Source organism: Miscanthus floridulus, chromosome 15 (genome assembly GCF_019320115.1).
Source record: "Miscanthus floridulus cultivar M001 chromosome 15, ASM1932011v1, whole genome shotgun sequence".
Taxonomy (NCBI): Eukaryota; Viridiplantae; Streptophyta; class Magnoliopsida; order Poales; family Poaceae; genus Miscanthus; species Miscanthus floridulus.
This window is the reverse complement of record NC_089594.1, coordinates 13,757,513-13,770,962: the sequence shown is the minus strand read 5'-3', so window position 1 is coordinate 13,770,962 and position 13,450 is coordinate 13,757,513. Positions and strand designations below refer to the sequence as shown.

Genomic DNA, 13,450 nt, shown 5'->3' with positions numbered 1-13,450 from the left:
TGCTTTTTCGGTAAGAACTGAAACACGCTGTTAAGCCTTTCGTCCTGCCCATAGAAACCCCTGCAAGCTTTCAGATTGTCAGTTGTGCTTACCTGTGGGTTGGCATGCCTTCTGTCGAAATCAACCCCCAAAATGGATTCAGTGGTGGGAATCCGATTCCTCCCCCCTCAGTATTCCGATTCATCCGCAGGGGTGTAGTGTAGGTTCAGCGCAGCCAAGCTCCGGTGGCCACGGAGCGGCGGAGGCGATGCAGCCGGTAAGCTCTCTGAGATGCGGATCGCCGGCGGGGTCGCGTTTGTTCGGCGGCCATCTGGGCCCATGGGGGCCGGGTTGGCGGGTTGCAGTTGCAGAGGTGGGGAACAGAGCTGGGCTACAACTAGCCCAACGGAGACTTGAACAAAACGGCCCGCTCCGTATTGACGTGAGGCAATAGACAATGGCCCAGAAGACCACAGATATCGGGCTGGGCCTGTACGAGCGCATCAAGTGCTGCTGTGAGCCTGTTGAACTTTTGCACTTTTTCGTGGTTGGGCTGGATGCAAAATCAAACTAGAGTTGATGTATGTATTTATACTAGTACAAGTCTTTCTTCTGAATTATTGCAGCATCAAGCAACTATATACATCAACATTCATCATCTGTCATCACACGGACAACGACGATGGAGAAACAAAGCTTTGTTATTCGGAACAAATTACACACTTCACGTTCCACGCAACCATGTCTCAACTACCAAGTTCCATGTAAGTTGAACAGCTAGGGATACAGGTACACACACAAGCATCACCCCTTAAGTGCCTCCAGTACTTCTCTTTTATGATGATGAAAGATGATACAGATAGATTCAGTTGCATGAACATATGACTTGCCACTATGTTACACCACCATCCATGTACAGAGTTCTGCATTGCATTGCGCCACATCCACGCCTCCACACGGAAATCGCCTAATAATGCAGCGCTGTCAGGACTGTAGACCCTTCCACCTGCAATCACAAATTACAAATTCGTGTGGGTCAGTCAACAGCGCATAGATAGCATTGCATCATATACAAATTCTGCGGAGATATATAAAATCTGAATGGAAAACAGTTAGCTCTGTCGTTAAGTCAATTAGCATCGTCATGCTCAGTTCCTCTGCAGTTATGATTCCTACTCACTAGGAACAAAACTGTGCAGACTGCAGAGTTCCTTGTTGTGAGTGCTCCGATTTATTACTAGTACTGTGCTAGACATTGCATGATTGATGCATCTCTGACGTAACTAGTACATAAAACTGGAGTTGATCATGTACAAGAATTAAAGCCATTTTCTTTTACCTTGAAAGTTGCACCACAGATCTCTTCTTCATCTGCAGGAACGGCAGTGACCTTGTGCTTGGGGTTCTCGTAGCACTTCAGGCCTCCAAGGGCGTTAGAGTAGAAGCAACCTACAATAATGCAGCATATATGAGATCAGCTAAACTGAGGATGAGGGCTCTTTGACTGCTGCACAGAAACTTTAAGCTTCAGACTGCGTTCAGCAGTTGTTGGCAAGCAACACTTTCAGAGATTTGGTGCTTGGCAACACACAAGCCAAGACATGATCACACAGTTGCTTGATGAGGTCGCGTGCGTTAATTACCTTGTGGGAAAGGCGCAAGCGATTTGCCACATGATCCTTTGAGCATGTCAATGTCATCAGAGAAGGCGACGCAGCCGTCGGCAGTGATCCCCCAGAAGAGCGGCACCTTGCCCTCAGGATCCTGAGAGAGCAAATCCCATCACACCGATACGAATCCGAGGTAAATAAATAGACTGAATCACCATATATAATGCGATACTGCACATCCATCCATTGCTTAAGAGATAGTAAGCTTACAGATGCGACGAGGAGGGTGTTGGTAGACTTGTCGAAGAGCACGAAGGCGTAGCTGCCGGTGAGCTGGGCGAGCATGAAGCTGGCCGGGTAGGGCGCCCGGTCACGGAGCGTCTTGTAGGCCTCGATGACGAGGAGCACCTCGTTGGCGCCCTTGGTGGACAGCCCGTACTGCTGGCTCAGCCGCCCCAGGTTGTCCAGCACGCCCTCGAACAGGCAGAACACCTCGTCCTTCGCCGCGAACGACCTGGTCAGCGTTCAGCAAGAACACAAATTTTCTTTTGTCGGCATCAGTTGTGTGACCTGTGACTTGTGACTCAGCAACTGTATGTTGCACGGTGCATGCAATGCATTATGCATAGGGTAGGAAAAAAAAACAAATATGAGAAACGCCAGCATGCTGAACATCGTTGGTGGGTGTGTTTGGTTGGTGGTGCCTAGAACAAGCACCTTAATTTCACCTGTTTATTGAATGATGAAATTATTCACTCACTGAAGAACATGGTCATCATTGTCATTCAGGGTTCAGAGTAATTAGGTGGGACGTTTTGACTTGATGCGGTACAGATGCACCTAACACCAGAGATTTAGAGTACTTAAGCTTGTTCTTAACAAAAGGGAAAACACATGGATTCCATGATACGAAGCTGGACATGTACGAAAAGGGGTAATTAACACAGATTTCAAGTAAGCACTGAAAGAAGAAAAGGTCAAAACTGAATGAATGGAGTGAAGGAATGGGATTCCTCATTCCTTGGATGCTACTACTTCAGTGAATCAGCCTAGTACTGGTAGAGTGGTAGGATAAGACACAAGAGCACACAGATCAATCAGGGTCCACAAATCATAGCCCCATCCGCGGGCCCTCCTGGCCCATCTAGTGCGTGCAGGATGGACTACCTTACTTTTCTTCAGATCTGTGGGCAGCAAACCTGGATTGCCCACACACTACCACTCACTACCATACCAAAGCGACCTGTGCGTGTGTTCCCTGTACTATGATGCCAACCATGTGGGTGTGGACAAAAAAAAAGTGACCGAATCAGAGTTACTAAATACTGTCGCTGCTCATGAATCTAGTAATTAAATTTGTATTGTGTTCATTCAATTAACCATAGATGGCATAGGCCTGTCGCTTTCTAATTCAGCAGCCGCCTAATGGAGACGGAGAATATGAGGCTCTGCTCCATGGTTCGTTTGTTGGCAAGTCAGCTAACAGACGGCAGGATGTGGACGTGCAAATTGCACCCTGCCCCAGCAGCATAGGGGAAGAAGATCACTTTCTTTTTGGAAAAACAAGGCCTCCTTTTTTATCATCATAAAAATAAACAAACATAATAATATTTCTATTTCGAGATGTCCATGTCAGAGGTATACATCGGTGAAGCTTTCTTCCCATTTTCTTCCTTTGTGACGATGTGAAGTGATCTGATCATATCACCAACCCTTTGGCGCAGGTAACCTTAGAAATTGGATTTCAAGCAGAGTCAGCGATGTCCAGATATGTCTAGACGCTGTATGCCTTAGCAAGCCACATGTGTTGTTGGTACTATACTAGTGTCTTGTGCTTCTGTTCATCTTCTTCAATCTTCTAGTGTATTTATTGGTGTATATTTATTTGGTTTTCTGAATTTCTGGACCATTAACATATGTATGTATTATGTAAAAATGAATATCCCTTTTTGTGGCCTGAAAATCCCAGTGGTACGCAAAACTAAGTGTGGAGTGGTCCCCTGTTCCTAGCTAATTTTAGGGGCTAACAGTTATCAGGTACGAAAACGATAAGCCAAGTCGGGTTGGTGGCATGGTCCTGCCCTACAGGAATGGATGAGGAAACAACAGTGTCTATTATTGTTGCTCACTTTTGTTTCAGAACAGCAACATGTCATCCGTTAAGGAGGAGAAAGATCTGTCTGCATGATGTCCAATTATTGGCACAAGTGGGTGTGGCTTGTGAGCCATAGATTCATCATACATACTACTAATATCTGGTCATCAGTAAATTAATTCCGGAAAATAGTCGAATTTAGCAGCAGCCTGAATGATGACTATGTAACAGAAAATCATCTGTCTCTGTCCCTCTGCTTCTCCCTGTCCTCCCTCTTCGTATGTGTGGGTGTGACTTGTGAGAGAGAAGACGTGCGGTTGGTAACGTGTGACTGACTGAGATCATGCGGTTAGTAACTGATGAAGAAGATATAGATATACATACATACAAATAAATAAATAAATACAGTATTTTATACGAAAACTAGCAGCTGATCTACGCAAACAAGCATCTCAGAAAGTGGGAAACCCATCCATGAATCCAGTGGAAAAGGGGAATTGCTAGATTTTTGACTCGACGGATCAGCATCGTAACAATTTAATTTAATAATAAACAAAAGAGAGATACTCCTGTACTAGGATCCTCCAGCCATGGGACGTCGTCGTCGTCGTCCATGGAGGATGCAAGCAGAGCAGGTATGTATGTATTGTATGTATATACCTTGGGCGGAGGAGGGCCTGGTTGGTGTGGGAGTAAGCGAGGTGGCCGAGGTCGCCGAGCTGCACGGACACCGCCGGCTCTGAGGCCCCCAGGAAGCGGCCGACGAGCTCGGACGCCCTGGTCTTGGGCGACGGCGTCCGGCTGCCCGCCGCCACCAGCTCCGCCGGCACCTCCACCACCCCGCCGCTGAACACCGCCAACATCCTCGATTACTCACACGGTCACACCTCCTTCCTAGTAACTAGCTAGTAATCCTACACCTACTCCTAATCTCCCCCCAAGCAGACGAAGTTGCTGATGGATCAAGGTAGCATACGAAGCTGCTGCTTCCTTCCACACTCTTCAGGTTTATATAGGGGGGAACGGGGAAGGGAAGGGGACGAAGGCGGGTGCGGTGCGGCTAATGGCGTGACGTGGACCCCAGCTGTCATCCAGCGCTGCTAATCTTTTCTGTCATATATATATATATATATCCGGCTCGGCTCGCTTTTGGCGCACCGCCGCACCGTGGTTTCACTGTGGAAACCAGCAGCAGCAGCGACGCGAAGGTGAGGGTCTCGTGAACTGAGGACGGACGTGACGTGGCAGTGCCGGTGCTTGCAGGTAATAGCATCAACCGTGTCTTACCATCTAACCCCTCCGGCTATCAGTGCGTGTGGTATCAGTGCATGTATTTGACACGGAAAGCTCAGAGCTTTGGCCAAGTTTTTTTTGTTTTCTCTCTTCTGGAAAAAGAAAGAAGAGAGACAGGCTTGTGCTGACGGGTGTATCTGGGGACGGACCATCATGGGCCATGCCATGCGGCATCCATCCATCATCAGCGCGAGCAATGGTGCGTTTGCGACGGGGACCATGCGTGCGTGGGAGCAGGGCAACGGACGACGCGAGGGAGAAGACGACGCAGGAAGTCAGGACAAGGGTCTGTGGCTCTGGAGCGTGGGTCCAAGCATCCATGGTGGGTGACACAGACACAGTACGCGCGACGTGAGCCGATCGAGGACGAGGCTGGTGATGCGCGCGAGCGGGGGCCGGTGGGCCCAAGCGCAGCCGCTGCCACGCGTGCACGAGCCCACGACGACCACGACCCCGGCGCTTCCGGCAGATATTGCCGGCCGGCGAGAGCACACCGTGGCCGTGCATTTGCCGCCAATACTCTCTCCAAAACGCCAGGGAGTGGGAGACGTACGCAGGGAGGGGAGGATATAATATCAAATATGGGCCTGGTTTTGCTTTTTGCTACTGCTATAAATATACCAGCCGTGTCATGTCCCTACTCCTGTGGGACATCCAGCAGAAAACAGGCGACGGGGGAATCCCACACCACACGCGCTGATCGATTCACGGGCCGGTTCCCTGGTGGACGGAATCGATCCGCCACTCTTTCAGCAACAACAGTGACTGACGCTGCACTCCAGGTTGCTCCACTCCACTAGCTAGACACGCACCAACACACACACGCTCATTTGCAATTTCCCCTAACGTATCGCCATATATATGCTAAGATAATGCAATAATGGTGTGTGTGTGTGTGTGCCATAAAAAAAACGACCTCCACTAATAAGCATACGTGAAAGTGAAACGGACGTGTCGTGTCTCCATCCCCGGCCCGTTGGCTGCACGTAACCACTGGCTACCAAAATTCTCACAGCCTCTAGCTCAAAGGGATCGGATCAAGATTCACCTCCTCGATCGCCAGCTTGTTTTTGGTAGGATCGTCATCGTCAACAAGCTAATTAAGCAAAATTCCCCACCGGATCGGATAGAAGGAGGTCACTGTTAGCTACAATTCATGATTTCCATCGTCAAACAAGTCTGTCCCAATGCGTCTCAAAAAAAAAAAAAGTCTGTCCCAATGATTCTCATCAGCCGATAAAATTCCTAGCGAATAGAATCTATAGTAGTAGTAGATCAGATCCGCTTTAATTTAATTTGGAGATTAATTAATCTGGTGATTGTTACGTTCATGATGGACATGTCATGCGAAAGGAAACACAATGAATTCAAACAGCTAGCCTGGCTGAAATGACATAGCAGAAATCGAGCTGCTCAGAACATTTTTTCATGCATGTTGCCAAACACGTACATGGATGGGACACGCAGCACAACACAGTTGCAGATTGGCTGAGCTACTACAGGAGAAGGGCCCCTCCTCCTCCTGTCCTTCCTGCAGTATATATATACACTACTCATCAGAATTGCCCCATAACGTCTAGAACACGGATCCAGACGTATTCAACCACGAGGAATCCAAAACAATTCGCACATATAGTGCTAACTATTCTTTTTTTTACCAAGTATTCGCACCAAATTGAACATACAGTTCCAAAGGGTTTATCTCCAATTATTCAGTTTATCGCTATCGCTTTGAGTCTCAGACCATTTTCATACATATATATGTAGTCTGTAAGCACAATAGAAATACTCCGTTATTTTTGACCTAAAGTTCTCATCAATTCGTTTGGTAGTGATTGACGTTATATCAAGAATAGATAAACTTATGTATGCCGTGATACATGCTGATTAGTCAGTATTCACATATGAACAAAACAAAACCCTGCAATATACTAGATACTAGATGGAGTGCCATGTTACATCAGTCCCCTCGCTAATTGGTGAGGAAAAAAGAAAACTTGAAGATATTCCTGCGGTGACAACGAGCAAAGGAATCGTGTGGACAAGTGGCTCGACATTTGTGGCAATAAATTGACGCGATGACGTGGAGACAAAGAGAGGAGAATATATATAGTTTTTTTTATTTGTACTTTTCTTTTGAGCACCGTCCGGTTATTTCATTTGATACTGCCTGTTTCAAATAACCCAGGCAAAACACAGGATACAGTAGTGCTAATTATAATTACCCTAACGTTGCTTTCTTTGTCTAGGTGAATGTGATGGATCAGCTTACTTCAATTGTTACTGAAAGTGATGTTTTTTTATCTACTGACCTACAAGTCTACGAGAAATGCCAATTCACCAACAAATTAAATTATTTGGCATCGTGTATATTTAAGTATTTAAGAAAGGTTATAAAAATCTAATAATACAGCTTGTTCTATGATATTAGGCATATGATCTTCACATATACGAAGTATATACACTGTATAAATATCATTTGATCAAACTAGTTAGTTAGGTTTGACTGCACAAATCAAATGTTAATTTTACTGTTGATTTTTCTTTTGATTGTGGCCACTATTCTGACTTCAAGTAGCTTTACATAGCCCAGGATGGACCAGGCCTTACCAGTTCTTCTGTAATTCGCAAAAAAAAAAATGTAAATGTTTTTAAAATCGTAATATCCTCTTGCAGAATTCTATCTCTCAAGTCTCGCCGTATGTGAACAAGGGAAGAAACTGGTGGAAAGATTTTTCCTATTCAGAAACCAATGGGCGCCCACAGCATTGGATATTGGATAAGACAATGACCCACAGATTTTCGATTTTTTTTTTTGTGTGGCTCGTGGACTGACAGAGGGAATCTAGCCCATGTGGCCTTTCTGAATTTTGTGTTAGCTTCTCCTGATCGTGTTCTTGAAGCTTAATTAGTGGTCTGCTAGGTGCACTGCAAAAGAATCAGGAGGGGTGAGCAAGAACTGTCTCCTTCAATTGCTGGGCCACATCATGTAAGTGGTTGGACTTGGCACCTTCTAGGACACTGTCAGTTGTCACCACAAATTTGTTCTTCATTTGAATCTTTCTCATCAACCCATGATCGTATAAGATACTTCGGCCTCGTTTGGCACAGCTCAATTTCATTTGTTCAGAAATAAAGTGTATCTTGAAATTTTAAAACAGAATAAGAAAGAGTACAAAAGACGTGTGCAACATGCATGGTGCTTTATTTCATAATCAGTTTAAATCCTGCGTGTATAGAACAATCAGCAGCGTGATCAACTAGGGATTGCTTGATTAATGACAGTAACAATAATATAATATCTACTAAATTTGTATGCTTATTTAATGCAAACTAGTATAATTTTTGAATCTCTTTTATACACTATATTTTAAGACGGATGGGGTATAGTATTACTTTTCTGCTTGAAAGGCAAAATAGAAGTTTTGGTCCCTCAACTATCGTTTGAGGCTCAGTTTCATCCTTGAACTTTCAAAATGATCATTTCAATTCTCAAACTTTACTTTTAGGTTTAGTTTCATCCAAGAACTATTAAAGTGACCATTTCAGTCCTTAAAATATGCACTTTGGGCTCAATTTCATCCCTCAACTATGAGCATTCAGGAACTAGAATGAAATGCACTTGATAGTTCATGGATAAAATTGAGCCCAAAGTACAAAATTTGAAGACTAAAATGATCACTTGATAGTCCTAGGATGACACTAAACCTAAAGTAAAGTTCGAGGAGTGAAACAACTATTATGAAAGTTCAAGGATGAAACTAAATCTTGAAAGATGGTTGAGGAACTAAAATGACTATTATGCCTACTTGAAAAACATTGACGAAAATAGTAAGAGGCTTTTATCAACCAAACAAAATGCACTTATCAACAAACAAAATTATATAGTTTTGATTGGGTGGGTGAAAGTGGAGATGAACCACTAGTTTCATTAAGTGTATGGTTGGATTGGCGGATAGGACCATCTAACTTCGAGTGAGGCGGCAATTTTTTTACTGGACCAAACTAGAGCTTAGACCAAACTATCCAACTTGCCTAAATCATTGTTGAAAGTGTTCGTGGGCAAGATTAGTGAATTACTCCCTCCAATTCAAATTATAAGTTGTTTTGACTTTTCTAGATACATATTTTTTGTTATGCATCTGATATAAATTATATATAGACACATAGCAAAATTTATGTATCTTAAAAAAAGCTACAACAACTTATAATTTGGAATGGAGAAAGCTACAACATCTTATAATTTAAAACAGATGGAGTATTGTTGCATCAACTAGAGTACGATTAGTGATAGTATTATCATGTTCTGTTGTTAATTAGAAATTGTTTTGGCCAGATTAATATTGGTACTTTCTCCTATAACAAATTAATATTTGGAACGGAGGTTTTGCTAAGTCATACCTTTTCTAGCTTTAACCTTGAGTATGCAAGGTTGACGTTAATAGTCGCATTATGGAAACTACTTTTACATATAGACATATAAAACCTTTTCATTTTTATGGATCTTGCTCGCCAAAGTTAGAAAAGGCTTGACTTAGAACAAATCTAGATGGACTTATACCAGAGAATGTAAGTGTTTGTGGGTGTTGGTTAGTATATCATTAATTGTAGATACAGTCAAGCATTAATTTAATTGTTTTCACTCCATTCAAATTCCTTCCGCCCGATGAATCAAACAACCCGAATGAGCATATGCCATATCCATATGAACATGGACGGCCATATCCCATTTAACATTGCTCTTGCTGAAACCATTGTTTATTCAGTAGTCAAATTCGTATCTGAATTTGGCTTTATTTGCCACGCTGATCGTGAAGTTTATTCAGTTGTCTAGGTGCACTGCAAATGAATCGACGGGATGGAACCATTGTTTTTAATTTCAAAAAGCTTGGATTTACAAATTCTCTTCATGGCTATTCAGTGCGGTTCTGATTCTGAGTTTTCTTTGGCTTCCTTGATCGCGTATGTGGAAGTCTAAGGTTCTGTTTGGAACGCGGGAATTTTTTTTCTGTTCCTGCATTTTTTTCTATGAAAATAAATTGATTCATGCGTTCCAAACAGGCCGCCTACGTGCACTGCAAAAAGGAATCAACGTGATGAAGCATTGCCACCACTATATATGGTTCATAAAGGTGATGCGTTAAAAAATTTTCTTTCGTTTATGTGGTTGGACTTTTATTTACATTTGAACCTCCGGTGCTAGCTGCCACGTCCTCCTTCCGCCTTAAAAAAAAATCAAAATATCACTTAATGAGAAGTCAACAACCATAAGTTTAACCAAATATATTTAATAAAATACTAATATTTAGATTAACCATGAAATATGTTTTTATAATAAATATATCTGAAGGTATAAATATTGATACTTTCTTTTATATTTTTTTTATCAAATTTTAGATTGTTTGATTTTTCAGAAAGCGAGATTTAGATTTGTTTTAATTTTTTGACAGAGGGAGTGCACCACAATTTGCTTCGTCCATCTTGATACTTCTGGAACAACCGCCCACGTGATGGTGGATTGAAGAGCTTGGTATATTATATGGGACTCACAATCATTATTTCCTGGAGACGGCCGAGCAATATATACACTTTGAGTTTTGTTGCATGGGTTCACATATCTGCTCCCCCTGCTTATTGTCTGATCGATTTAGGGTCTATTTGATCCATTAGCACTAAAAGTTATCAGATCAAATTAGTACAAGTGGATTCAAATAGACCTGCTAATAAACCTACTAATTATTAGCTGAAGAGCTGCTAACCATTAGTTCCATTAATAGGTTTGGAGTTGCTAATAGGTGTTAGCAGTTCATATACATATTCGACCCACTATCCAACCAACTATTAGCAGGTGGACCAAACAACCACCTGCTAAAAATTAGCAACTATTAGCTATTAGCTAACTAATTAATTTTTAGTGCTAATGGATCCAAACATGCATGCCCTTAATTTAAACTTATGCGAATAATGGGAAATGGACATGCGCCTTGTTGGCCAGTGGCCCAACTAAAGTGATTACCCTATCACATATATAACCGAGTCCCATTCACCTTGAAGGTGATTGCTGCGTTCAAGGGAGACACAAGACATGAAAAAAAAAACAAATAAGAAAAAACAAAAGAAAGAATCTAGGGTTCCCTCAGTTCGACATGCATGATTATTCATCGGATAATGATATATATAACTTGGAGTTGGAATATAATGTGACTTTGACGACTTGTATCGCATTGCATGCCTACTTTTACGAGTAAACTGTGAGCATCTTCGAGTAACTGTGAGATACGGATGAGTACTGTACAGGGATGCTATATGTTCCCGTAGTTTTCAGCGAAGGTTCCAAGACCAGATCCTTCTCTAGCTCATGACTAGCTCACTTATTCCTATTAACTTCTTGATAAGTTCTGGGCAAGGTGATTTTTGGACAAGTTGTTGGGAAACTCCTGCATGCCACTCAGTTTTTTTTTCAAGTGTCATCATCTACACAAATTTATAGACTTGCATGATACTTGTCGGGGACCTAATACCGGGGGTACCCAAGGAGGTGGAACTAATAACCATCGAACGTTAAAAATTCCTGGACGGACAAGGGCGCTACAATGCTTCTTGCCTGAATGACGGGAGTTTAGCCCCGCCTCGCCCGAGGGCTAAGGGCTAGAATCCGCCTCGCCCGACGCCCGTGGGCCAGCTCCGCCTCGCCCGAGGGCTAAGGGCTAGAATCCGTCTCGCCCAACGCCCGTGGGCCAGCTCCACCTCGCCCGAGGGCTAAGGGCTAGAATCCGTCTCGCCCGACACCCGTGGGCCAGCTCCGCCTCGCCCGAGGGCTAAGGGCTAGAATCTGTCTCGCCCGACGGATAAAAGACTGGCTCCGCCTCGCCTGACAACCACTCCCCGCTCCCCCGTGATGATAGGTACAGGGTAAGACACGACGTTCGGGTCAGCCGCCGCGTCAAGGACCATACCCCGCACCCCTGCAGGAAAGTACCATCAGAGCGTGATGAGACGGGCGCTTAGACCCCTCTAAGCGTGGCAGAGCCTGAATAGTGTTGCGGGCGCGTGCTCTTCGCCCTACAGTGTTGTAGGCGCCGCCTTCAACCTCCGGGCGAAGAGCTCAGCGCGGACATACGACAACCACTACGTTCCAAGCAGGGACTCCCGACGGGGTCCACAGACTCTACAGTGAAAAACAAGCAGTCACCGTGCCATCCGCTCCCCAAGGGGTCGGAGATCGACAACCCCGTCTGACACGCCGCCCGCAGGGGCGGTATAGGATGCACCCACTTGCTAAAAGAGGTCAGGGCATGGCCTACGAAGATCAACAAGCACGCCGCTCCTAACACGGTCTGTCAGGTTATACAGGGTAGGCGCGGGAAAAAAGGAAGACCTGGCTCCTCCTAAGGACCTTCTATACCCTTGGCATTTTCTTCTTTCTCCCGTCTGTAGCCCCTGCCCCCCTGGTCTATAAAAGGGGAGGGCCGGGCTCTACTAGAACGGAGGACTTTTGACGAACAACACACATCACACACAGTTAAGCTGCTATCAGGCTCTTGACATCCTTTCGACCCTTCCATCAGAGACCTAGGACCAGTCCCTCTCTCGACCGTTTGTACCCCCTACTACGAACCATTTTCGGTGCTAATAACACGAGCGGCAACAGACTGGACGTAGGGACATTCAACCCGAACCAGTATAAATCTTGTGTCCATTAGCGCACCATCCGGGCCTAACGCGCATAACTATAAATTTACTCGCCGGTGCTTATTCGAAACACCGACAGTTGGCGCGCCAGGTAGGAGAACTTTGCGTGTTCCAAATCAGGCCTCGGATGGCTAACCACGCAATTAGCTGGGTCCTGGGCGCACATGTGCGTTTCGGTAACCTGGATTTCATCGTCACACTGGGAGGAGAGCTGGCACTGGCCCACGCGGCCGTCCAGTCTCTCCCTCCCGTCAACTTCAGCTACCAGAGGCTTGAGGGCCAGCCAGGCGTCTCCCTTGGACCCCAGTCGTCCAGGGAGGTCCCGCGCCACATCACCCTCTCTCCGGAATGCTCCACACGGTGCGCCTCGATGGCGTTTCCGTTCGACCTCCGCAACGCTGCGGCAGCCGCTGGCCACATTCTGGCACTACGCATGGTTCAGCCGGCCACGGACAGTGAGTTCATGGGGGCAATTGAACACGATCCGGAGACACTCCACGGGCTCCTCACGGAGGAGCCAGAGTCGTTCTCCAGCTCTGACTCCAGCAGGGGGAGCTATCACCCTTCCCGGGAATGCTTCATGGCACAAACCCCCGAGGGGCACGTCCAAAGCGTCTCCAGAGAGGAGGCAACCCCGACAGGCAACCCTAACGCCAGGACCGGGGGGGAGGCGGCGGCTCCATCTCACGTAAGGATGGAGCAGCTAAGAGCGCGAAAGCTGGAGATCGATGATGCTGGACAACAACTTGTCCGGGAGTACCAGAAGATCGATGAGGAAATC

The 13,450-nt window shown here is 45.3% G+C and overlaps 1 protein-coding gene across 1 annotated transcript; it reads right to left on the bottom strand.

Annotated features, from left to right (window-relative positions):
- Positions 1-537: 537 nt before the first annotated feature.
- LOC136509106 (stem-specific protein TSJT1-like) lies at positions 538-4,674 on the bottom strand. Its single transcript, XM_066503914.1, has 5 exons — positions 4,345-4,674; positions 1,860-2,103; positions 1,623-1,743; positions 1,319-1,428; positions 538-985 (listed from the first exon to the last, which is right to left on the bottom strand). The coding sequence occupies exons 1-5, from the start codon at positions 4,545-4,547 to the stop codon at positions 947-949; spliced, it is 717 nt and encodes a 238-aa protein (XP_066360011.1). The 5' UTR covers positions 4,548-4,674; the 3' UTR covers positions 538-946.
- Positions 4,675-13,450: the final 8,776 nt, after the last annotated feature.